The following is a 27268-nucleotide window of genomic DNA, read 5'->3' as shown; positions in this document are numbered from 1 at the left end:
AACAAATATTTGGCTTATCCTGCCTGCCTTCTGGTCAGCTGACTTACATTGCTACCAGCAGCAACCAGTGTGACAGGCCCTGAAACTGCCATTGATTGTTCCTGGCTGGAGGGAAGAACACTGATTTAACACTGGCATATTTAAGCAGGACTTAGGGCTACCTCAGATATGAACTGCAGAAGAGGTGAAGACAACACCAGGGGGACATGGCAGAATATTCTTAATGCCAGGAACTCTTTGCATAGTGACAAGACCAAGAGGAAAAGGCCCTACGACCGTTTTCTTGTGCCATGTTACGGAACAAACTTATGAAGAATGCACAGAAAGTCAATGCTCCCCAGCCCCATTTTGCTTCTTTAAAAGTTACCTCAGGGTTTATCTGGTAATAAAAATGCCAGTCTTTGTCTTTAATACAGAATTTGCTTTAATCTAGCTCCAGGGTGCATGATGCCTCTTTGCTCAGAGGAATGGTAAAAACTTCTCATAGTATATATATAACCTAAGCAAGTAAGCAAACAAACAGGACAGCAGTGATGCCTGTAAAAGTTTGTTTATGCCAAGATGGAAGATACTGTCCTTTCGTAAGTAAGTGAGTGAGTGAGTGAGTGAGTGTGTGTGTGTGTGTGTGTGTATTCAACTTAGTGTTGACTCTTGGCAAAGGCCTAAAGGGGAACAAGAATTCATGGTGCCCTGGTTTCTAGCCTTATGCTTTAAACCACTAAAACAAACTGGCTCCTTATAATTATGGAACACTATTTTTTGAAATAAGACGTTATTGTGTCTTGTACTTTATCATGAGCCTATGATCCCTTGATTTCTTTTCCATGTTAATAAACTGGTCCATTAGTTACTAGTTCCAGGTTTATTAATTAGTTTCATAAAAGGAATTACTTACGGTTTAGGGATTTAACAGCACACCGAATCTCTCTCTGGGATGAATCTATGTAAGTTCCATGGTAAACACTCCCAAAATGCCCTGGATGGAAAAAAAGAACAAGTTTTACACATAGGCACCAATATCGACATTAGCAAATCCAGATGCTATACCACCTCTGTCTGTGCTGGAGCATCTGAACATCAAACAACAATACTATAAAGAGAATACAATTGTTTTAAGTGTTAAAAATATACAGAATTTGAAATATATAGTATATATAGTACATAGTATACTATATATATAGTATATATAGTCAGAGATGGACTTCCCTAACAGACAACCAGTGCCAATACAACTTATATCCAACTATATTGATACCCAATCGTATTATTTGACTTACATTTGTCTCAGTTTTAAGGTATCTAATTTGCTTTTAATTTTTTCCAATTTAATATGCTTCTTAGAATAGAATAATGGAGTTGGAAGGGACCTTGGAGGTCATCTAGGCCAACCTCCTGCTTAGGCAGGAAACCCTATACCATTTCAGACAAATGGTTATTCAATCTCTTATTTGGAGCGTTTATAACTTCTAGAGGCAAGTTGTTCCACTGATTAATTGTTCTAATTGTCAAGAAATTTCGCCTTAGATCTACGTTGCTTCTCTCCTTGATTAGTTTCCACCCATTGCTTCTTGTCCTGCCCTCAGGTACTTTGGAGAATAGCTTGATTCTCTCTTCTTTGAGGTATTGGAACACTGCTATCATGTCACCCTTAATCCTGCTTTTCATCAAATCAGACATACCCAATTCCAGCAACCGTTCTTTATATGTTTTAGCCTCCAGTCCCCTAATCATCTTCGTTGCTCTTCTCTGCATTCTTTCTAGAATCGCAACATGCCTTTTTACATTGTGGTGAACAAAACTGGATGCAGTATTAAATTTTTACTACCGGTTCTGTGGACGTGGCATGGCTTGCTGGGCATAGCTTGGTGGGTATGGGAGGGGAAGGATACTGTAAAATCTCCATTCCCTCCCCACTCCTGGGGGAAGGTTACTGCAAAATCCCCATTTTCTCCCAACCTCACTAACCTGCTTTCCAGCTCTGTTCTCCTCTACAGGGCAACCAAAGAAGACCTAGCAGATCAGCTGGGACTCGGGAGGCAGAGAATAGATGGGGGCAGGACCAGTCAGAGGTGGTATTTGCCAGTTCTCTGAACTACTCAAATGTCCGCTACCAGTTCTCCAGAACCTGTCAGAACCTGCTGAATACCACCTCTGAAGTGTGGCCTTACCAAGGCATTATAAAGTGATATTAACACTTCATGTGATCTTGATTCTATCCCTGTGTTAATGCAGCCTAGAACTGTGTTGTAAGATTGTAAAGTGTGAAAACGTTTGTTTTTTTAATGCCGTTGTAATTCTGAACTGTCACTAAACAAACTGAAGTCAAAGACTACCTGTACAAAGTTAAGCACATCTTTGTGTAACATTTTAATTTCATACATATTATTTTTGCCTAGCTACTGTATTTACAGGTTCAAAATAAAAAAATAGAGAATTCATTAATTCCACAGAAGTTTGTGCACCCTTCCAATTCATTCAATTTTACTTCTTCTTTTATTTCTCTACTGTAAACCTGTTAATAAGGTTAAAAGGGTGATTCTTTTAGGTTAATAATTAGCCAGATAAAGAGGTGAACAAATTATTTGCCCTTCTAATCTTTCAGATTGTGATTGTTATTCTGTCTACTTTTAACAACCATGGACTCTTCTATCATTTCTCAGAACATCTATGAATGAAGATAAAATGAAAGCTGTAAAAAAAACCCACCTAAACATTTCTAATTAGCAATTTCAACTGTCAAAACCATTGTTATAAAAATGAAAATTACATAGAATAGTTATAAGTGAAGGAAAGATCTGGAAGACCAAGAAAATATCTGCTTTGTCAAACATAAAACAAAGTATTAGGAAGGGAACTTGAACTAAATGCTTGAACTAAAAACAGGATTTTAGGAAGTATAGTTATTTTAGTCATTTAAGTTCAATGAAAGTTATTGCCCAAACTTACATTCCATTTTAATCTTGAAAAGAAAAAATTATAATTATTTTTAAAACTTATGCCCAACTGATGATTTGTGATAATTACTATTCAGATATTTTATATTCCCCCCACCGCAAATGATGGAACCTACATCCTATGAAGTGCTACAGGTCTATTAACAACTATTAGTCAATTTCTATTTTTAAAGTTTTGATCTATATGGTAAAGACAGGCTATATATTTGATATGTTTTAGAAATCAAATGAATATGCACACTGTCACTGAATTCTAATATGGCTTTTGGATGCAAACCTCCAAGGTGTTTTCACCATTCGTCCCTCCCCTGATTAACCTGTATTCTACAACATCATTCAACATCAACATAAACCCCACGAATTACAGAATAATTTAACCCTATTAACCTTATTATGAGTGATCACACAGTAGAAACATTACAGCAATAAAATGAATATGTGCGTATTTAGACACATACAGTTACTGAAAAAGTATTGCAGTGCTGTAAGAATGCAGGAAATAGTCATTGTAACAGTATAATAAAAAATAAGCCAAATTGGAGTTCTTATTAGAAAATATCAGACAATGAAGAAATGTCAATCACTTCTTTATTTTGTCACAAAAAGAAATTGATTCCTGGGAGATGGTTTAAAATGATGTGCTCATTTAATGAAAGAAAGAGATATATTCTGAATTTCGGTATGAACTAAACAGTCCAGCATAATCTTTTGTAACTAGTGCATACAGGCCTATAATGATCTAAAGAGTGAAGAAATAAGGAACTTTAAAAGATGGAAGAACCAGACATTTCCTGACACGTGGATGCAGTGGAATTAATGGAATGGCTGGAATTCATGTAAAATAGAGAAATGAAAGAACTGGGGTCTAGTTTGAATAAGTACATCCAGAGCTCTAGACTTCGGAAAGTGTCTAGCAAACATTTCCTGTTCTTGATACTCAATCTTATTGGATTGAGCAGAGAAATAGATATTTGTGCAAAATAGTAGTGAGATATATTATGCCACCTTTCAAGTTTATTTAGATTACAGGGAAGTACTCTTTTGGACAAAGCATAAGTGTATGGCAACAACAAATGCCTTTTCTTTCACTTCTTCTCAGATTTTCACTGTGTTTTCCATTTTGATTTGACATCAAGACAAATTCTCCAACGAGCTAGCATGGTATGAGCTACTTCAGAGCAAACCTTTGATTTAATGGGCCACTCAGGAACCAGGAGTTCTGAACCTGAATATTTATTAAATCTGAATCTAAAGTGTTTCCAACAATGTAAATAATTTATGGAATTATGTTTTTTTGCCATAAATTGTGTCACTTGGAGTAAAATCTCAATTTCACAGACCAACCTTTATCTTTATCTCCAGGCCCTGACCAATCTTTGTTGCTGTCATTCCTTGTTCTGCTTTGCTAGCAATAAGGGCAATGAGGCAGGCTGAGTGTATGCAGGAGAGTGTGGCATCCTCAGAAACAGTCACCTCCACAGGTTGGTCTCTGCCCTCTTTCTTGGCCATACAGAATTCAGCATTTGATCTGAATTGTATAGCTTGGTGAGGGTAGGGGGTGGGTGGGAAGCAATGGTGGTATGCTATCAGTTTGTATCGGTTCAGCCAAATCGGTAGTAAAAACGATCAGCTGAGAGGAGGAAAATAATCCTCCGATAATCAGCTGAGAGGAGAAAGAAGAGAAAAGCACAGGATTGGCCCTCCTACTCGCCCCCGCTCTTTTCTCTTCTTTATCCCCTCAGCTGATTACCGCTGCAAGTCGCAGCTGGTGTGGGGAAAGCTGTTAGGCAAAGCACACCCACCAAGCCACACCCACTGAACCAGTGCGAATCCCGTCACTGGCGGGAAATACAAACATTGTGGCTCCAGCAAGTCGGAAACTGCACACGAGTTCTAGAAAAGTCTGGGGGAAGTGCTCATCACCCATGATACCAGGTGGCTATTTTTTTTAGTGTATCATTCTTTGGGGAGGGGGTGGAGTTCTGAGCATTTATGTAATTATAAATCTTGTAAATATTAACTTTTGCCTGTATATGGGGAAAATGACAGAGATCATGGTTAAGACCTCAATTGCCACTCCACCCTCCATAACATATCCTGATGGGTGGATTCTTCCCATTGGCTGATGATGTCTGGAAAGAGGGGAAGGCAGCAAAGCTGGAAGAATCCACCAATGGTAGGAAAGTAAATCATCATCACAAGATTCTTCCATTCATCAGCAAGGCATAACACAGCAGAAGTAAGAAACAGGGATTTACAATAGTAGAGATTTTCATCCCAGCTGATAATTTGGATTGTAGATACTTGGATTGCTAGGTGGGGGCAATAGCCCCCAAGCATTTTTTTCTGAGTGTCTTGGATAAAGGGCTATAGCACAAAAAGTACTAATAAAATCAATAAAATCATCAATCATCTATTCCAATTCTATTCTATTCTATTCTATTCTATTCTATTCTATTCTATTCTATTCTATTCTATTCTATTCTATTCTATTCTATTCTATTCTCTTTTCTATTTATTCCATTCCATTCCATTCCATTCCATTCCTATTCCTATTCCTATTCCTATTCCTGTTCTATTCTATTCTATTCTATTCTATTCTATTCTATTCTATTCTATTCTATTCTAAAGGGCTATAGCACAAAAAGTACCAATAAAATCAACGGTCACGTTAAATGAACAGTTTTTAGATTTAAGACATCTCAAAGCTATACTGGAAAGGTCATGTGAATGACTATCTTTACAGTTCTTGTTTAAGAACTACCTGGCTCTTTTTGCCAGGTTGTCCTGTGGGAAAGACATATTACTAACCTGTTCTGAATAGCATGCCTGCACATCATTTATTGTTTTTACTTGCCCTTCAAATGCTACTTATTCCTTGTGACAATGGCAATGCCCTCTTCTCTGCTTTAGCAGGGAAGAATGCAGGCCTGCCCTATTGGCTCAAAGAGGCTCAGACACTTATGAAGAGCAACAGAAAATAATCAAAGAAACATCTGACAGGGAGAAAGTAGCATTCTTTCAACACAGATGGTAGAAAACAACAGTTTTATTATTGCTGATAGGTACAGTTTAAATAATACTTGCCTTTCCCAATGATCTGATCCTTGTGCAAAATCAGCTGCTTTTCTGGAATGAGGACATCTTTCACTTCTTCCAACAATTCTGGACGAAAATTATTAATGGAGTATGAAGGTACTCGCATGAAAGGCATAGCAGAACCATCACTGCTGCCTGTGTAGGAGGCACTTCCAAATCGCGCTCCAGAAGAGCGTCTGTTTGCGGTCTCTGCCAGAGAAATACCATGAAGAGAAGGTGGAGAGGTTATTAAACAGAATTTTTGTTTATATTGACCACCAGAAGGCAGTACAGGAACAGTTTCGCTCTATTTCAAGTTCATCAGATGTACATAATCACTGATCTTGCTACGGGGCTCAAACTCTCTTTTGGGAATCCAGACATTAGTACATATCTGACAAGTTCCAAACTGTTATATCATGTAAAAAAAAAAATAGAGAAATTCCCCCCTCCCCCCACATCTCTGAGAGGATGACATAATATAGCACTTGTTCCTCTCTGTAGAGAAGTTTAAAGGTGGATATGCCATTCTAAAATAAAATAAGATGGTGGGAAAGTTAATTCATTGCCCATCTTACATTTTTCCCTTTTCTGAATCTTTGGCAAGATAGTATCTGCAATAGTGGTGAATATCTGTAGCTCAGGTGTAGGACAATGAGGGTTTGTTTTCCGAGCTAGTGAGTTGGTTTCTGAATGTTTCATTACCAGGTTAGGTAACATCTTCAGCGAAGTTTAGGGCAGGGGTCCCCAACCACCGGGCCGGGGACCGGTCCCGGTCCGTGGAACATTTCCTACCGGGCTGCCGGTTTGCTGGGCACCGCCATCTTGTTTGATGAGAAAGTGCTTCCGGGTGAGCTTTTCCGGTTGGAAAGTGGCGTTTGGGTCCTGAAGGAATCCTCGCGCCTTAGTTTCATCGAAGTGGGGGGGCTTTGAATGAAACTAAGGCGCGAGGATTCTTTCAGCACCCAAGGCAAGGCGAGCCGAGCGACCGTCCCGAAGCGAAGCCCATCGACAAAGGTACAAAGGAGGAGTTGAAGGTGGCGGGGAGAAGCGGGGGACGGCTGGCTGGCCAGTTGCTTGGCTCGCCTTGCCTTGTCATGCGTGCTGATGCCGTTACCGGGCCGCGGATCATTTTGTGATGCTGGTACCGGGCCGTGGCACAAAAAAGGTTGGGGACCACTGGTTTAGGGGATGTCCGTGTCAGTGTTCGTCTGTTTATAAAGGCTTCAGGTTTGGGTGTATCAGGTGAAGGTCAGCTGTGAGTCATCACTGAGCCTTGTGATGGGTCTTGTGATAAGATTACATCAGGTCAGGGTCATTGGGAGGTAAACTACTGATGGTGGGGAGAATTGCATGGGTTGGTTGAGGGTCAGTGCTGTCTCTGGTTGTCTGTACAATTGATCTGGATTCTGAGGGGTTCATAGGTTGGCTGTAGGTTAATGTATCTGTTGATGGAATTGCTTCTAGAGTGCCAGCCTTCAATGAACTCATGAGTGTGGCGGACGGTAGCATGGCCAATGATTTTTGTGTTGAACTGGTGCTGTTTGGTGTCGGTGTGGGTAGAGATTAAGGATTTGGGATCGTGGCGTTTCACTGCCAGCTGGTGTTCGTGGACCCTGGGTTTCAATTGACATGATGTTTGTCCCACGTAGAATTGGTTGCAATAGTAAAAGTTGATTTTGTAGATTACATGTTTTTTTTTAATCCTTCTGTATTTTAAATACAGAAGGAAGCCCTTATAAATAGAAGAACACTGGCACTGACATCCCCTAAACTCCGCTGAAGATGTTACCTAGCCTGCTAATGAAACATTCAGAAACCAACCCACAAGCTCAGAGAACGAAGCCTCACCCCCAACACAGTATCTTCACATTGTAATGAACTATTGCAGGTTCCTCCCATCGATGTAACTGGAAGAATGGGGGCAGTGTTTTAGTACCAGAAGGGCATTAGGTTATGTAGTTCTTGAGCAATGTATTTTTATTTATAGAAATATCCAGAAGGAGTAATTCCATTTAGGGAAATGTCAGTCTGGTGGGGGAGGGAGAAAAGAAATTTAAAAAACCCTTCCCAACCAAACACATTTGTGCATCAACATATCAGCGTGGTAGCTAGCAAGATGTTCGATCTCATTGGCTCTAAAATACTAGCTCCAAGTCCTGCCATGAATTCTTACCAGAAGAAGCCACGTATCCAGTATTAGGAGGAAGAAGAGGAATTCCAATTGTGCCCCTGTTGAGGCTGGAGAGCCTTTCTAAATTCTCAGTTCCTGCAAGAAGAAAACAAAAAGCCAATGCAGCAACATTCATCTCATCACTATTCTACAGTTGGTCCATTATCCACTCTTCACTTATTCACCTTGTCAATCCAATGATTAAGCTATATTTGATACATGCCCATTCTCTGATGAAGTGTCAAAATTAAATGCAAGCAGGTACTGCTATGACTATGAAGAATTTATATGGAATAAATAAACACCTTCACTGACAATACTTTTCAGGCCAGAAAGTATCATAAGAAACTTGCAGTTACCTCCCTTCTTCTTCCATTGAACATATTTCAATGATAGAAATACCAAACAGGAAAAAATCAGAATGCCTACGGCAGCTCCCAATGTAACAGCAAGAGGAGAGACCAGGGGGATTGAAACCACAGATCCTAAAACTTTGCATTTTCCATTCACACAGATCTACAAGAAAGAAAAGACATGTGATTATTAGCATTAATCAATACCAGAATTTGGGGCTGGGAGAGCAGCAGAAAAGAAGGACATGGGAAATGGACAGCTGACATTTCCATTCTTTGCACAAGGGGTTTCTCATCTGCCATCATCAGGCTTCTGTATTGTGTTCGTCTGTGAGTCAGACTTTCACAGCCATTTCTGTTTTAAATTTGGTGCTAGCCTACTGCTGTGCCAGAATGGTTCTTTTTCTTCATCCTGATTGGTTGGGAGTCTTGGTCTGTGTTTATTGGTCTTAGAGTTTGTTGTGTTCTGCTTGATTGGTGTTTCTAATATCTTCTCTCTGTTTTGTAGCTTTTTTTGTCTTGATTGGCTGGCAACATTGTGTTTCCTGTATTGGAGGCTTTTAATGTGGCTTGGCTCCGAGTAAATGGATGGCTATCATTTATTAGGAAACTAGGTTTCATCTGGGTCTCTTCTGAATGTAAGAAACACCAATCAAGCAGAACACAGCAAACTCCAAGACCAATAAACACAGACCAAGTCTCCCAACCAATCAGGATAAAGAAAAAAACCATGCTGCTACAGCAGTAGGCTAGCCCCAAATTTAAAACAGAAACGGCTGTGAAAGTCTGACTCACAGACGAACACTATACAGAAGCCTGATGATGGCAGATGAGATTCTGCCGAAACGTTGCTACAACTTTAAAAGCACAACTATAATGATGTGAGAAAATACCTGAACAAAGCTGAATACCATATATATATATGTGCATTTGAGTACATAAACTAGTGGTAAGGATTTTGGGAATGGAGAAAAGTAAAACAATCACTCTCTTTCAGCCCAACTCAATTTGCAAAGTTGTTCTTGTGTAGAAAGTAAAAGAAATGACCTTAAGGTATGTTTGCCTCTTTGAGGTATTTATAAAAATAATAAAGGTGGGATAAAAATAAGTGAAAATGATTTCTTATGGAATGACAAACTGAAAGTAATTGTAGATTTTGAGAATCAATGAGAAACTTATTATTAAAAATATGGAATAAATATAAACCCAGCCTGTTTCTAAAGATATCCTTACTGACATCCAAAGAAGAAACATTTTATAGAAGAGGAAAAAAAGCAGATAAAGAATGATGGTTAACATATGAGTATTTATTAATACAAGATAAAGAATAAATTAAGATGAAAATAAGGGAATAATTATATAATTTTATAATTATATGATCCTTCCCAGATGATCTGAGGGGTGATTTTGCAATTTCCTCAATAGTGGGGTGAAGAAAAAATAAGGGTGGGATGCAGTGAATCCGGAGTGTTTTTCTGCACTATCCCTCTGCCCACATGAAATGGTGATCTGTTTAGGGTTAACTCACCAGCAAGGTGAAGAAAAGTGCAGGGTGGCATGGCTACAATGATAAAAATGTAAAGGTGAAAAAATGGTGGTTTGGGGGAGATATCCCCCATCTACATGCCTCCCAGAGATAGCCCGTGGCAATTATCTGAGAGGAGGAAACACCATGCCAGCAAAGATTAATCCGGAAAAAGTTAAATTGGGTTTCCAGCTGGGCAATCTGGGAGGTGGGTAATGAGGCGACGAATGCATGAGCACTGTTGCTATTTTTCAGCATGTGCAGAAAAGCCAGAGAGCTGGAACTGATCGTGTAACCAAAGGTTTTAGTACTCTTTGGAGATTCTCAGGATACCGTCTCCTGTCTTGCATCTGTCTAAATTCACAATGCTTGGGAATGTTAAGGATTCAAAGTAAATTGTATATAGCAAAGGACTGTAGGGATCTTTAATGAATCCAGGCTGGAAAAACACTTCCTGTGTGACAAAATGCATCTAAGCATCAATGTCGAAGGACATCGGGAACTTTTCCCAATATTCTGCCACCAAAATGTGCATTTGGTGTGCACATAACTAAATGCACATAAATCCTTTAAAAAATTACCGTAATGGTCAAAATTAATCTGACCCTGAATGCACAAGCTATTAAAAAGTGGTGCCAGTGAAGGAACTTATTTGGGAATAAGCAGCAAAAGGGTGATTCCTTTAAAATGTTGATTTGGAAGATTTTAAACAGACAAAGAATATTTCTTGTTGTTTGTTTAAAATCCTATAAAAACATACGAAGATCTGTGTTTAAGTGTAAGAAATCACTTCCTGGGAAATGATCTGGATGAAAGAAAAACACAATAAACCGAGACCTTGAGGACTGGTTACTAGAGACAATGAGAAAGAATTAGATTATAATTAAAGGAAAACTTCCGCTAATACAGAATAAGGGAAAATATGACTTTGTTTTCTTTTACATAGACATTATGATTAGATGTTGGGTTAATTTGATTATTAGATAGATAGATTTCCACATCTGGAATAGTTGTTTAGTTAATATAGCATTTTTGTTAAATATGGAAGGGAAAGTTTATAACTATTTCTAGATCCATTATGTAAGGGGAGGAGATCCTATCAGTTTTTTTTCCTCAGCATCCCACCTGAGTGGCTTCTTTATGTTTAATGTTAGACCTACGTGACATTTGAGGTTTTTTTTTCTTTTTCTTTTTTTGCACACAAGATTTTTTTTCATTGCTAGTATTGAATGTTTTTCTGTTTTGTATACTTTTTTTGATAAAAGAAAATAAATTTGTTAAAAAGAAGAATTTTAGAAAAAATGACAATATCATGCAAATTACAGGAAAGAATTATGAAATTGACTTATTCGTTTAAAGTTAAAATATATGTACTTTATTTCTCACACCTTTTAATTGACTTTTGCTGATTAAAATAAAAAGTAAAGTTTATATTTATCAATAGACAAAATAAAAAATATGGGAAGAAGAGAGTATTGGTTCAAATATTAGAGAAGGTGTTAGGCTATTAAAAACGTTTATACTTATCTTGAGGAAGGGGAAAGCTATTTCTTTCTCTATATTTTTTCCTTTTTTTATATAATTTCCCCCTTTCCCCTCCCTGACTTCTTTCCCTCTTGGTACTTTCTGTTTGTTTTTGATTTGTTTACACTCTCCTTAGTTTGTATTAGTTTTTCATCTTTATAATTTTCAGTTTCAATTAAAAACTTTTATATAAAATGAAATAGATGCAAAGAAAGTGTGTACTAACTAATACTAACTATCTATGATAGTTTCTAACACGCTTGATTGCACATGAGTTTTGCAGCTATTGGATAAGTGGATAAGAGTACACTCAGGTAGGAAGGACAGGCTGAAAAGGGCTTAGCTGAGGTTCAAAGGGAGAAAATCAAATCATAGCATTAGTTCTGACTACAAAGATTTTTTTTTCTATACCTGTACTGGCAAGCCACTCGCAGGGATGTTCAGGTGATTGGGTATTCGGCAGGTCACCTGATTCTTCACTATACTGAGGTAACAATCTGTACCATCCACCAACACAGAAATGTTCATGCAGCCTGCCAGACTATCGAGTCCCTTATGCTGTGCAAAGTAAAATACTGGATTATGGACAAGGATCAATCCTGCTCATCAGCATTTTCTACTGGATTTATATCTCAGTTCTACCCAATGTCCCAAATAATCCTGCACTGGATTCCACATGCATATTTCTTAATCCAAAAGAACAATTGGTGTTGTGAATTCTCAAAGTACCTTAACTCCCTGCCTCCATTTGCTTGATTTGCAAGTGAGGCATTTTCTCACAATTATTTCCCCTTTCTATCCAGCCCTTGCAAGATTATAAACTACAGTTCTTTCACATTTTCTTTAATTGGTTACTTTCAACAATGTACATTAGGGCTGTGTAAACCTCAAAAATGAACCAAAAGAAGTGCTTCCGATCTCAGAGTCCCTCTCTGTGTTCTTTAAAGCAGCCCAACCTTTTTCAGGCTGTCTCATTAAACTCTATTGACCATGCTTAAAGCAGCAGCAGCTTTTTTCAAGTTTACACACAAACACACACACCCCTGAAAAATCAGGGATACTCTGTTCATCCAAGCCTGGAGTACCTCTTCCAAGTAATTTTTGAAAGATGTTGAGTTCTGCTATATATTTTTTGTATTATGTGCCAATTTCTACACCGTGAATTGACTTGAATTTGAGTTAATATATACTTACTTGAAAGCATGCATATGTCAACAATAAAATATAGAGAGGGTTATTGGCTCTGAAGCAGCACACATGAGCAGAAACTTTCTAACATTCATGCAGAAGAGCATTTAAGTGACTTAACCAGCATAGCCCAAGTTACTGATGCTACAGTGTTCATGTAAGTATACTATTCAAGTAGGCAAAGGTATATATATCCCAGACCAGTTTAACAGATTTGAATTAGCTCTTGTTCTTCCAAGGCTGCAGAGCCTTCCTTGCTAAATTTCTTGGATAGGCAAGCTCCATACTTACAGTGATCTCAATCTTGTCCTCTCCTTGTTGGAGTACATATAAGTGATCTTCAGAGAGAAAGAGATCAATGACTGGCTTAGGGTAGTAGCGGATACGAAATGTCTTCTGCCCCAGAACTCCATCCATCAAGACACTCAGGTTCCCATAAATATTTCCCACTTTGTTTTCAGATGGATAATCAGGACTTTGACACACCAACCTATCTGTGGACAGTGGCCTTTCACATACCTGAAATGACAGAAATTGGAACACTTTCATCTGGCTTCTTTCCATCAAATTAATCCATGCCGATATATCAGTTCATGCAAAAGTTCAACATATGCAAAATGAAAAAGACCATAAAAGGAATTGCTATAGGAAAGTGTTCAGAGCTCAGGAATATATCTGAATGTGAAAAATGGTGGCACATGCATCCTCTAAATTAAAGGAAAATTGTGTGACATAGAATTTCCTTTCCACTTTTCTTTTTGCTGACTGAGTTCACTGCCATCCTTGAAGCAGTTATTTAACTATTCGGGCAAGTTCAAAGGACTGAAAGGAGGCAATTAAAACCATAACTTAAATTTGCCAAAAAAGGAAAAAATAAGCCTTACATTTCATTCAAATTTATCATTGCTACTTATAGAATCACCAAGCTGGAAGAGACCTAAAAGAACATTTAACCCAGCTCCTATTCAGTGAGATATTCACTAATGCATCTCTGACAAATGACCATCCAGTCTCTGAAGGAAGGAGGCTTCAGTGGATGAGAACTATTTACATCTTTCCTATACAGTGATGGAAACCCTAATTATTTAGATTCTTTGATACTGGCTATTGTAAATAAAAAGGTTAGCATTTACAATGTATACAAACTGATTTAATATATAAATATCAGAATGAGATGCACTCTTTTTAATAGTATCTTGTAATTTAGTAATTTCTTGGATGTGTGATTCTTTTCAAATCTGTGATATGGATTTTGTCCCTCATATAATGGGTGAAAATAATTCAACCTTCTTAGAGAAGATTTTCTTCAATGTCTCTTCTCTTCATCTGTGAAATTCTCTTCTGAATGTAAGTATGAATCACAGTTATAGAATGGGAGGATTGGAGGTGTGTATATATTGCACATATAATTGTAGAATTACAGAATTAAAAAGAAGCATTGGCCATTAAAGTTTTTGAAACAGCCAAGTAATAGTGGAATTTCTATAGCAGAAAACTATTATATTTCCATGTCCAATTCAGTTCTTTTCTCCTATACCAAAAGATTTGTAATGCAACACAAGGAATGTTTCAACAATATCCAGTGAGTCTGTTATCTGCTAAACAGATTAATCACAGTTTCCAACACTTTAATGCTACAAAATGAGGTCAATCATTTTATAATAAGCAGAAGAAAAGCTAATTCACACAAAGTAAAAAGAATTCTAGAAGCAGCTATAAAAATGAAAATAAAGATGAAATCAATCGAAACAAGGATAGGGGAAAAAGTAATACAAAAGAGAAATGACGAAAACGATTGTACTAAAAATGGAAGAACTTTTAAAAGAAATGTTAAAGATAAAACCAAACATCATTTACATATGCAATGTCAGAACCTTCCAAGTCCTTAAAAATTATTTAAGGATCACCTTTATCTTGTACCTTGACTCATATACAAACATGTACTCAAAGCTAGAGGCAATCATTTTCTTGAACAACTTGCTCTTTTCCTAACCAGTTTCTGAGTAAAATTGCTGATATCTCTGCCCATCTTGAACTTGAGATGGTTCAGAGTAAGTGAGTAAGAACAGGTGTGCAAACTCTGCATCTTCCATTAGCTGGAGAACAAGTCACTGCAAGTGGAATCATGTTCGACTTCTCCAGCTCTTTGCTTGTTTCGAGACAGTTAGGATTCTTTATTGTACAGGGTCTCTACGCACCCAAAGAAAACAATGGAAAGGGAGATGAGATGGAGCAAAGCTTGCTTTCATCATCACTCTTTCATACCATTCTAATCTCAAACCGGATTAGAATGGCCAACTAGGACTCTAGCCATACTGGCTGGAGAATTCTGTGAATTGACCCACATCTTACAGTTGTTGGGGTTGAGAAATACTGGTCAAGACTGATTTTCTCGCTCTGTATATTACAATTTCTTAGGCACAAGAGTACAAATTCTTCACCGATTAATCTTTGGAGCCTGGGCCAAGTTACTACTGGAAGAGCCTATTAAGCCATTTTCTAGCTTTTCCGCATGTAAGGGACTGCTTTACTTCCAGAAAATGTATGAAAATAATGACTAAGGTGAAGATAGCCTTGAATACTATGCAGAAGTTTCTCGCAGTAGTTTTTGTATGCAATGCAACACAAAGCAGCACCTATTCAGGCAATTGCCATGAAATCCACAGGGAATCCTTTTTGAGTAAATAGCTAAAGTCTTCATGAATAAATATCTACCATTCTCTTTCTTTTTTTCTCTCTTCTGAAAATACTCACTTTAGCTTTGCTTTGTACTCCAGCAGACTCAAATTGCAGCCTTATGTTATACACTGAATCCAAATTGGTACCATAAATGTAGATATTGGAGCCCCTGCAAGGAATTGGAAAGATGTGACAGAAGAGCAAAGGTGTTCCATTCTAGGAGCTCTAAAGTTGCATGTCAGTGATGTGTTCATTATCCATGAGAAACTGTAATCCTGTATCTAGTTCCTAACATTACAGGCCTGCACAGGCCAATCAGAAGCTCTCACCTGTCTAAAAATTGAATGTGTTCCTAACTGAATTCACTGGAAATTACCTCAGTGCAAAGGATGGAGCTGCTGGGAAAACTCTTAATTCCATTGAATGAGACCGATGCAGTGAAATCTTATCAATTTTTATTATCCATAAATGTATATAAAACTTCAGTCTTAAAGGTTCAGGACACTAGAAAATTTAAATGAACAGAGCGCTACATGATTCAATATTAAGATATGGAGACACAAGAAGAAGAAAGGGTACGCAGCTCAGTAGAAAACAATTTAATATTCAAAGGAAGTAGTTAAATAATCTAAGATATTTTTGTGGATATTTTTAAAAATAATCCATAATAAATATGTGGATTTATTAATTAAATTTCCTGATATGTGAGAGTTTTGCACCTTCTGTAATATATATTTATTATACCGGTGGCCTTTTAACTCACATAAGCCTTCTCAATGTAAGCTTTTAAATACAAATTTATACGTGATTTTGGGGTATCCATGTTTCCCAAATATACACCCTTGTTTAAAGTATCTTTTACATGGGAAGAGTAGGATAGAAATCAGAAATCTGGGTGTAAAAGAAAAAGGAGACTCACTCATAACTGCAGTTGGGAGTAATATCATATATCTGGGGGTCTTTTCGATACCAGAAGGGCTGAGGAGAAAGAAATCGCTCTTCATCTATTATCACAAATACAGATGCATTGATCAAGTTGCTTGAAGGTGGAGTGGTACAAATTATGGCCTCTTCTCTCTGACTAGGGAGAAGGGGAAAAAAAGCATGACAGAACTCTTACCAATAGATCTTTTATCCGTTTCTTCTGCATCAGACTTTTCCAGAAAACCCCTTTCCACATGTCCTAAGACTGCCAGTCCAAAATTTCCAGCAAAGGCAGCTAAAACCACCCAGTTGGGAATTCTGAGAGTTACTACTCTAATACACCCCTGGAGACACTGTATTAGAGAATATTATTCAACAATGTCAACTTTAAGAATGCACTAGACAACCCATGATCCATTGGAGCATCATTTCAGAGATATTTCTTTATGCAAAGAGAAAAAAAGAAATCAAAATTAGCTCAGTAAGTTTAATGGTATTTGCTACCTGATGAAGCATTAGCAATAGCACCTGGACTTTTTATACCACTTCACAGTGCTTTCCTGCTCTCTCTAAGCCATTTATAGAGTTAGCATATTGCCCCCAACAATCTGGGTCCTCATTTTACCGACCTCAGAAGGATGGAAGGCTGAGTCAATCTTGAGCCGGTGAGACTGGAACTGCTGGCAGCTGGCAGTCAGCAGAAGTAGCCTAGATTAACCACTGCACCATCCCGGCTCTGAAGGTTTTGAAGGTTCAGCACCAGGTTAAGGATACTGGTGACTTTGTCTGGTCCAATGATATCATCTCATGTAGGAAGCACTCTACATATTTCTATCCAACTAATGTAGCAGTATTAGAGGACATTACTCAATAAACTTTGAAACAGCACAGAACTTAGAAAGCTGTGGTAATTGGTAAGCTGGCATAAAGAGGCATGTCTTGCAATGCTGTCTTCTTCTCACCTCCTATGAATGCAAGTTCAGACTGTCATCTTCATGACAGTAGCAAGACTTTAGTAAATATAATCCTCTTTGTATCCAAAGGAAACTTTGAACTGTATGCCATTATTCTCCAGTTGTGCTGGATTCACTCAAGGAAAAACTCATTCAGACTTCCCCATAATTATAGAATAGGAAGAATCACACTATTGCAATAACATGAAGGGGTACTTTACAGGGTATCTTGATAAGATAGTATCTATATGTAAATATACTTGGTTTTTGTACCTTTGAGGAGCTGCCGCCTGTGTGTTTTTTCCATGATTAGCTTAGGCAAGCGTTTATGAAAGAAGGGATACCAAGTGAATTGATCTGTGCCTTTCCCCCATCCCCCAAAACTAGGCTATGTTCTTTACAATGTGATGAAATCTTATAAGATCTGGGTTGCCTGTCATCTGGACTCCTGGCTTTGTTTATTAAGAACTTGTATTGCATTGTATTTCTTTGCTAGATTAATAATGAAACCAGCACTTGGAACTCTTCAGGCATTTGGCTCTTTAGGAAAGAGTTTTTCTATTGCACCAGACATGTTGAGAGTTAGGTCCCTGGAAAGTGTTCTTTCCTACGAAACTAGGGAATTAAATACAGGCCATTCAATACAGGGAAGGCATGTTAATGGACAAATAACTAATTTCCCCCTCACCATGTAGAGTAAGCCTTAATTTATGATTCTGTGTGGTCAAAATTCAATTCATCATGTAAAAACTGAGTGGTACCAATTCTTATATAGATGTAATTATGATTATATTACTATTCTTGCATCTGAGTTGGAGTTTTTTATTTTTATTTTTGTTTTCTGTATCTTGTCAGCTCTATTCATCTAGTTTTCAATTTCTTCTTCATGGCTGCATTAAGGAAACCCCTCCTCCCAACCCTGGTTGCATGAAGTATTCTGAGTAATAGCTGATTGCTAATTGGTATGAGTGATTACTTCCTCACTACAACAAACACTGCGCAATTCACTTGCTTTCCTACCAGAAACTGAGCCTATGACTTATCTGGAAAAAATGAGAAATGTAGGAGCAGTCATTACATTATAAATGTAAAAATCCAGAAAAGAGGATACTATTCTATCATTAGATGCTAGATAATTTTAAAGATATTTCAAAGTTAAATACTGTCCACATTTAGGTTTCAAAAAATACAGCAATGTACTTTAGCTATTTCCTTTCTTGGGATAATATAAATGCACTTTAGAGAGTAAAGAAACCTGATCACTATTGCCACAACCCAGCACAGACAATGTCTTGATTAGGATTTCCATACCTGTGTTGCAAGAATCCAGAGTAAACATTAGATGCAAGTAAAGATTCCTTTCTGGACTCCCTGGGACCATCTAATGCCGGTCTATTCCACCACCCCCAGCTCAAGTATGGATGTACTAACCATGAAGACTCTAAAAGTTTCTAATCTTGAAGGGCCCATGTGAATTGCCAAGAAGTTTTTCAAGGCCCAGCATCTTCAGAAAAAGATGTCGTACCTATCAGTTACGTTTTCAAATCTAATATAATTCAAAATTATGCTTTTATAACTTGTTCCTTTGTACTTAATATCCCATAGCCTTTCAATCCTGTTTTTATACAGTGAAGCAAGAAGAAAGCACTGTTTTTCATACCTTTTCTCACTGTCCATGGGACAATCTAGATTATTAATCATCACTTTCCTTGTGCCTCCCACGAAAAGGTTTTCTCCTCGAATAAAGATCTCTGTTCCTCCAGCCATTGGGCCATAGGCAGGGTGAATGGAAGTTATGTTTGGCAGCTGTTGATGGTGAATAGAACAAGCAGTAACACATTGTTTTGATGTAACCAAATATTTATCTGATTACAATATAGTTAAAACCACTGATTATATAGAACATTAAATCTTCTGCATATGTTCAATTATAGTTTATAGCCAAGAAGTTATAGTTTGGGCATTTTGGATAAAATTATAGCAATGCCAACGATCACCGTTCCCAGTCTAACAGGCCTTATGGGAATGATAGCTTAAAATGTTGAGGCCAGAAATTCCATCTATTTTTTTTCTCCACTGACCTGTATCTACATCTGCTACAGAGCTTTAACACTCTCCATTGCTGGACGCCAGTGCTTATCAGGAAGTATTTATTACATCAAGGGCAATTTGTTGTAAGAAAATTAGCAAATGCTCAAGGAGTAACTGTATTAAACTCACCATAAATGTAAAACCACTGAGGATTGAGGAGCCAGTGATATAAAATGGGCTTGCTGCATTCTCTGTAATGGTCAGATTAATTTGTTGTGGTTCCATGATCTTCTCGATTCCCTTTGGTGACAAGATGCAGACAAGAACTTCAGCAAAATCCTTCCACTTTGGCACTTCATTATACCTAGAAAGCAGGTAGTGTGAAGAAAGGATGAAGAAAATACCGATTATAATAACTTACTACAATCTAAGGATTCTTTAGCATCAAGAAATAATACCCTTTTCATAAAATCATGTACTATTAATGAGTAACTAACCTTGAGCTTAGCCTAAGATTACTAACTTTGGAATGATGTACTCTGATCAGGTGGTAGAAAGAGTGAGAAAGTCACCTCTTCCCATTCTTAGCTGGTAGCAGGAATGTACCATTCGATTGTTGTGGAAAGGAACAATTTCACAGAACATTAAAGCCTTACTTCAGGGATGGATAGTGTTGGGGTGGGTGGGGAGGAGCTAGGAATCTAGTTTAATCTGATGTGTCAAGGGTCACATGCTAAATGTAGGCTAAGCCAGAAGAAAACTCATGTACCCCTAGGTACACAGCATATACCTCCTAGTCGATGGGTTCTAAGCAGTTGTGTGTGCTACCTTATACAGTGGAGATGTTAGCTTGTACAGCATAAGATGAGCACATCTGGAATAAAACTGAATTGTGGCTGAATGTGCAGCATTCTGTCCAAAATGTGTCAAAACTGACCAGTACTATCTTTTTGATTAGCAGGGAATTTTGCATATGACATGGGTATGACCAGAGCTGATAATTTAAACTATCTTATCAAAAACCCTTGACTGTCCAAAGCCATAACAGATAGTGGAGCTCAATATTTATGGGCCTATTTGGTGACAGCCCTGGTTTATGGAAATTGTGATTTGAGTTGTAACAGGAGATTATGATGATCTCATTTTACAATTCAAACTGGAAGGAAGGAAGGAAGGAAGGAAGGAAGGAAGGAAGGAAGGAAGGAAGGTTGGTTGGTTGGTTTTGTTCAGCGAAACTAAGAAAAAATAAACTTTAATAGATTTAAATGAAGGTAGTTTGATTTTCTAGAGTGAAGCTGATAAATAAATGCAGGAAAGTTAGGAATAATAGAACTCATGAGACTACAAAGCAGACAAGTAATAGAAAATGAAGAAGCAAAGCGCTCTGGGACTTTAGCATTCAAACAGAGGACTATTTACCACATTACACCCCAGCCCAGACTTAGCAACAGTTGATAAGAAAAATGGTAGATGTTCCAATGTCTGGAGACAGAAGAATAGAAGACAAAAATTAAAGAAAAATCACAAAATACAAAAACCTGCAAACAGATACAGAATGACCAGTGGTGGGATTCAATTTTTTTTACTACCGGTTCTGCAGGCGTGGCTTGGTGGGCGTGGCAGGGGAAGGTTATTGAAAAATCCTATTCCCTCCCCACCCCAGTAACCTGCTTTCCAGCTCCATTCTTCTGTACAGGGCAACAAAAGAAGACCCAGCCAATCAGCTGGGACTCAGAAGGCAGAGAATAGATGGGGGTGGGACTAGTCAGAGGTGGTATTAGCCAGTTCTCCAAACTAATAAAAATTTCCACTACCAGTTCTCCAGAACTGGTCAGAACTTGCTGAATACCACTTCTGAGAATGACTATGGCAAAAGAAAACAAGGATAGTTTCAAAAATAATTCTCTGGCTGAGGAATTCTGGGAATTGGATTCCACAAGTCTTAAAGTTGCCAAGGTTGGAGACCCTTGCTTTGGACAGCATCATTCTAAAATAATGCAGTCTAGGAGAAAATACCCTATTAAATAACATAAGTGGATGGCTAGGGTCCATGATCCTATGCCTCATATCAGCAGCTGTGTTCTGTAATAGATAAAGTGGTAATGATAATCCATAGTTCTCTCATACATTTCATATATCTCCTTTCATTAGGTCTGCTTTATACTAGCATTCCCTTCATTCCAGATTCTCTTGTCTCAACCAGGTATGGTTTGTTCCAGGAGACCACTTATCATCAAATTGTCTTGGTTCCTAAACACCTGACATAGACTTTGTTCAGTTGAGGGATTCAATTGGTGTTACTACTGGTTCAGTGAGAGTGCATTTTGCGCACGTGCGTGTGTAGAGCAATTCCAAAAATACTCAGCTATGCCATCTGGACAGCTGACAAGTGCTGCACGCGGGTGCACAGCATTTGAAAAACCTCTTCTTTCCTGTTTTTCAACCTCAGTTGTGCCACGCAAAGCAGCTGAGGTTGAAAAAGCAGGAAATAAAGGCCAGCCAAGAGCGCGGGCGGGCAGATGAGCGGGACAAACAGAGCAGCAGACATCAATCCAGTTCGGTGTCTGCTGCTCTTCAGAGCTACCGGTTCTATACTGTGTTTCTCCAACAATACGGCCTCCACCAATAGGAAGGCCCAGTATGATTTCTAGGCATGATGTGAAATTAAGCCCCACCCCCAAAATTTAGGCCTATTTAAACCATGTGTTTCCCTGCCATTTCTCACATCATTCGTTAAAACTACATGAGGTGAAGAGAAATGGGGGGGAAGGGTGGGGGGGGATGGGGAGAAAACTTACCTTAAGGAGTGCCCTGCAGGTAGCCTAAGCTAGAATACCCCGATAGCCGATAGAAGCTCCCCGAAGGCAAAGTCGCCAGCTGCTTCAGGGCGTGGTGTGGCTGCCCATGTCCCCTCACCATTAGGCAGTCTCTTTCGGGCAATGAAAGCTCCCCAAGTGCAGTCACCAGCCACTTCGATCAGCCGGTAGAAGCTCCCCTCGCCGCGAGGCCACTTCTATCGGCCGACGAAAGCTCCTCGAAGGCAGAGCCTCCAGCTGCTTTGGGGTGAGGCGTGGCTGCCTGTGTTACCTCGCCATTAGGCAGTCTCTTTTGGGTGATGGAAGCTCCCCAAGTGCAGTCACCAGCCACTACGATCGGCCGGTAGAAGCGGCCTTGGGGTGAGCACACACACACACTCCCCCTCGCCCCGAGGCCGCTTCTACCGGCCGATCGAAGTGGCTGGTGACTGCACTTGGGGAGTTTCCATTGCCCAAAAGAGACTGCCTAATGGTGAGGGGACAGGGCAGCCATGCCACGCCCCAAAGTGGCTGAGGACTCTGCCTTCGGGGAGCTTTCGTCGACTGATAGAAGCAGCCTCGCGGCAAGGGGAGTGTGTATGGGCTGCTCTAGATGGGGGAAGAAATTAAGTCACCCCGCAAAAGATGGCCTAGCCATTTCTTCGGGGGTCAAAAAAAAAATAAGGCCTGGCCTTATTTTGTGAGAAACATGGTATTATTGTATACAGTACTCAGGATGCCATGAGGTTGGCTGAGAACATTTGATTGATGCTCCTGCACGTGTTAGACTGTACAATGCAACAAAGAGTATGAATCTGAAAAGTATGTTTGGAATTGCCAAAAATATTTCTCTTCAAAAACTCAACAAGCTGTAAGTAGCTTTACATATTAAGTGATATTAGGCACCTTTCAGTTGAAAATTGCTAAGAGTTGGAAATACATTTTCACAGTAAAAGATTCATATTAATAGATGGTGAAATTTCTGAAATAGTCCCATCTTCAGGTCTAGGTCTTCAATGTTCTATGACTGACTCAGTTTCCATCTTTTCCAATGAAAAACAAAGGACCACAATGGAAATAGGAGGGACGAGCTTCCATTCCAGCACAGATATAATAGGAATTCTCAAATTTGTAAACAATCAATGGGGTTGTTTGTTGATTATATTGTATAAAACAGTTGACCAATTCAAAGATTTTTGAAGCCTTTGTGGATATTAAAGCATATCAATGCTGGATATAGAAAACTCAACAGCCTGTAGCAGAGAATGATGGTTGCAAGCTATTCTTTTTCTGAAAAGACTATTGCTCCATGTAATCATTATAAATCCTGGCTGATAATGGTTTCACATATCAAACATACCCACACCCTCAAAGCTATGCATCCTCCCCACTAAAACTCTACATATTGTGTTCAGGTTCATGTTATCCCTTTTGAAAGAAGGCATACAAATCTGTCTCATCATTGGCTTCTTGGTTTTATTCAGTTTTTTTTTAATTTCAGGTAAACACTTACTATGGTCAATACATACTGGGTTGTAGAGGATTACCTCTAACAATTCTTCGCCCTTTTAGCGAACAGTAAAAACTGCTACTCATTTCCACTCTAGGAAAATTGCCAGGGTATAATCTCTGACACAAAGAAATGTCTCCTGGCCTGATTTCCATGAGGACTATAAGTATGCTCTGGCACTGCAACATTAAGCTTGGGACTTCAACTCATAACCTCTCCAGGCAGAAATATTTAAGGGAATAAATTCCAGAAAATTCTTTTTCCTAATCCCAATTTCGCTTTTTATATATGTGCACATTAACAGATAAAAATAAACAAAAATGCATACCTGTTTTAAAAAGTACCCTGTTTCTCCAACAATATAGCCTCCCCCAATAGGAAGTCCCAGCATGTTTTATAGGCCTGAAATGAAATTAAGCCCCTCCCCCCAAATTAAGGCCTATATTAAAACATGCAAAATGGGGGGGGATGGGGGGGGGCTTGCTGTTAGGAAGTACTTTTGTTGCACACCCGGATATGGTGCTGCTTGCGTTGACCCCGATATGAAGTGCCCCACCAACGCCGAGGTCAACATCCAAGCCATTGCTGCCCAGCCACCCAAAGATGTAAGGGGGGGGGGGATTAAGTCACCCCCCCCCAAAACCATTTTTTTGGGGCTCAAAAAAAAAAAAAAAAGACCCAGCCTTATTATATGAGAAACACGGTACATCCTTAAAGGTGCACGTATTTATTCTTTTTAAATGTTTCATTTCGTAACTGAAAAGAGTACAGATATACTGGAAGAAACAACGACAAGGAAGTGGATAAGACAAAAAGGAAAAGATGCAAGATTATGCTGACTTGAAGGGAGCTGTACATAATGTTCCCTCCTCCCATTTTCTCCCTCAGCAAAAGGAGGAGGAGATAGGTTGGGCTGGGAATGACTGGCCCAAATTTTCCCAATGAGCTTTCATGGCTGAAGTAGGGGAGGGGCTAAAACCTAGCTCTCCCTGGTCCTACTTGAACATCTTCAATGATTATACCATGGTGTATATATGAGCCATGGTGGCGCAGTGTTTAGAATGCAGTATTGCAGGTTAATTCTGCTAACTGTCGACTGCCAGCAGTTTGACTCTCACTAGCTCAAGGTTGACTCAACCTTCCATCTTTCCAAGGTCAATAAAATAAGGACCCAGATTGTTGGGGGCAATTATGCTGACTCTGTAAACTGCTTAGAGAGGGCTGTAAAGCACTGTGAAGCGGTATATAAGTCTAAGTGCTATTGCTACATCACATTGATTCTCTTGTTAGCTTTTTATATTCTATACTTTTCAGTGCATTCAATGAGATCCTGCATGTTTTAGATTAATACATTTTTTAAAAAACCAGTTATGTTTTATTTATACTGCATTTCCTATCTAATGGTGCTTGGGGAATTATGAAGAAAACAACACAGATCCAATAAAAGCCCATTAAAACTGAGTGGCTGCAAAATTGTCATAATGGGTGGAAAGACAGACTCACACCTCCAGGGCAGATCTGCACAGCTCTGCCTTTTCCAGCACCTGTCCTTTGGCAGAGAATCCAGGGGCTTTATTTGGGCTTTATTTGTGTCAAGGGAAATATGGCAGACTTCTCATAGCCATGGCAACATGGTAGCAGAAACGTATAATGGCACAAGTTGCTCTGTCCTGACCGCTGAGCCTGGGGGTCCACAAGGGAGGGAAGGAAAAGCCAGTGATGACACAGGTAAGATAAGGTAAGATGATAAGATAAGATAAGAACTTTATTGTCATTGTACAAGTACAACGAAACTGTGGATGCACCCCAGCAACTGTTCGCAATACAATAACACCAAAGCACTTTAAAATGAAGATAAGAAAAAATAGAGTACCCATGTCTCCATTTACAATTAGAGAGTACAATATCCACGAATATCCACAAAATATACACCCAACACTGACTGTGACGCTTTGCCGAGTGTAATACACAAGAGATGGATTGTACTGTAATATGTTATTATACATCTGAATGAGGTATTGAGATTTCACATCTTTTCACATCTTAATAAGGTAGTGACTTTGTGTTTATTTGTGGTTTGGATGGCCCAGGGAAAGAAACTATTTGTTAGTCTAGTGGTGTGGGATTTTATTGATCCTGTCATGCAAACAGGGCAATGTTCGCACTCGCATCAGACATCAAGATGAAAGCACACAACTGTTTCATTTGATGTCACTATGCACAGGTTGTCATGATATCCTCATGGCTTGTGATGGATGCCACGCTACCAAACTCTACTCTGGCCCACTGACAGATGCTCCTTTGGGGAATTGACATAGAAATTTTAGAAAAGGGAAATGTGGATTCCCTGGATTCATTTTCCCTCCTGCCAAGCGAATAAGTTGTTTAATTGAGTAACAATACCCATCTCCATGTTTTATTCCCCCCACTCCCCCGCTTCCCCATGTTTGTATGCATGAAGTTAATTTGAAGAAATCCCTTTGCAAATGTTGATGTATGAGCATAGGTATGGGGCAGAGTTAGGCAGAAACTGAGTGGGGAGAAAGAAGGGAGGCAGATTTCCTTCTTACCGGTTTGCTAAGCTCTCGTCAAATAGCACCCAGCAGGTCCTCTCTCCTACTGTAATCGAGTAGTCCCCAGGGCTTGAGGGAGAGCCAGCAGTGCCAGAGAAATATGGATGAGACTGAAACCCCATGCCACAGAGAGTCAGCTTGGTGCTGCCGTGCAGAGGTGCGTTTCTGGGATGAAACTGGGAAAGCAAATAATAATTATCATCAAAATTCAGAATCAGAATAGAGCTGGAAGGGACCTTGGAGGTCTTCTAGTCCAGCCTCCTGCTCAAACAGGAAATCCTATACCATTTTGGACAAGTGACTGTCCAATCTCTTCTTAAAAACCTCCAGTGATGAAGCATCCACGTCTGAAGGCAAGAGGTTCCACTGGTTAATTGTCCTCACTGGTCTGCTTCTTGTTTCTGCTCTGCGTCGTTGATAATGACCAGAGCAGAAACAGCCCTAAAATCTCACTATCTCCTGCTGAAATGTTAAATATTATGCCTCAAACTCAGTCAGAAGCAGCAATCAAAAGGGCAGACATATTTCTGCACAGAGAAAACATCCAAGGGAAATGACAAACTTTCTCCATATACCCTGTCTATCCAGTTGTTGTGAAAGCTGGGCTATGATGCAATTCATTGGAAGAAACTGTTGTTATCATTTGAAATGGAGTAAACTTGTATTAGTAAAACAAAACAAAACCAGAAAGATTCAAGTTGATGCAGATAAAAATTGTGACCTAAGGCCATATCCCAGGTCGCTTTAATGACAGCTATGCATTTTTAGAGACAGGCTAGTATCAATGCTGCTGCAGATCAAACCAGCAAGAAATTTCTCTGTAAAGGAACTGCCGATTAGTCATGGAACAGACTTTACACAAAGACATTTCTCTCCCGCCAGACATGCATGATTATCATCATAGCCCCACCTGAATTTGAATTCTATTGCTATATTTAACCTAGAACTAAGAAGAAATTTCCTGACAGCTAAAACAATTAATCAGTGGAACCACTTGCCTCCAGAAGT

General features: G+C 39.0%; 1 protein-coding gene across 3 annotated transcripts in view; it reads right to left on the bottom strand.

Annotated features, from left to right (window-relative positions):
- The window catches only part of MST1R (macrophage stimulating 1 receptor), a 55095-nt gene that overhangs the window by 6297 nt on the left and 21530 nt on the right, over positions 1–27268 (bottom strand). For all 3 annotated transcript variants that reach the window (XM_026725733.2, XM_087924105.1, XM_087924106.1), the window contains 11 exons: positions 26258–26436; positions 19572–19746; positions 19012–19157; positions 16394–16555; positions 15550–15643; positions 13087–13314; positions 12019–12165; positions 8565–8721; positions 8209–8301; positions 6042–6242; positions 896–976 (listed from right to left, as the gene is read on the bottom strand). In XM_026725733.2, the coding sequence (XP_026581518.1) occupies positions 896–976; positions 6042–6242; positions 8209–8301; positions 8565–8721; positions 12019–12165; positions 13087–13314; positions 15550–15643; positions 16394–16555; positions 19012–19157; positions 19572–19746; positions 26258–26436 (1663 nt within the window). The remainder of the gene's footprint in view (positions 1–895; positions 977–6041; positions 6243–8208; positions 8302–8564; positions 8722–12018; positions 12166–13086; positions 13315–15549; positions 15644–16393; positions 16556–19011; positions 19158–19571; positions 19747–26257; positions 26437–27268) is intronic.

Source organism: Pseudonaja textilis, chromosome 2 (genome assembly GCF_049901715.1).
Source record: "Pseudonaja textilis isolate UNSWEBS1 chromosome 2, rPseTex1.2, whole genome shotgun sequence".
NCBI lineage: Eukaryota > Metazoa > Chordata > Lepidosauria > Squamata > Elapidae > Pseudonaja > Pseudonaja textilis.
This window is presented reverse-complemented; position numbering and strand designations above follow the sequence as displayed.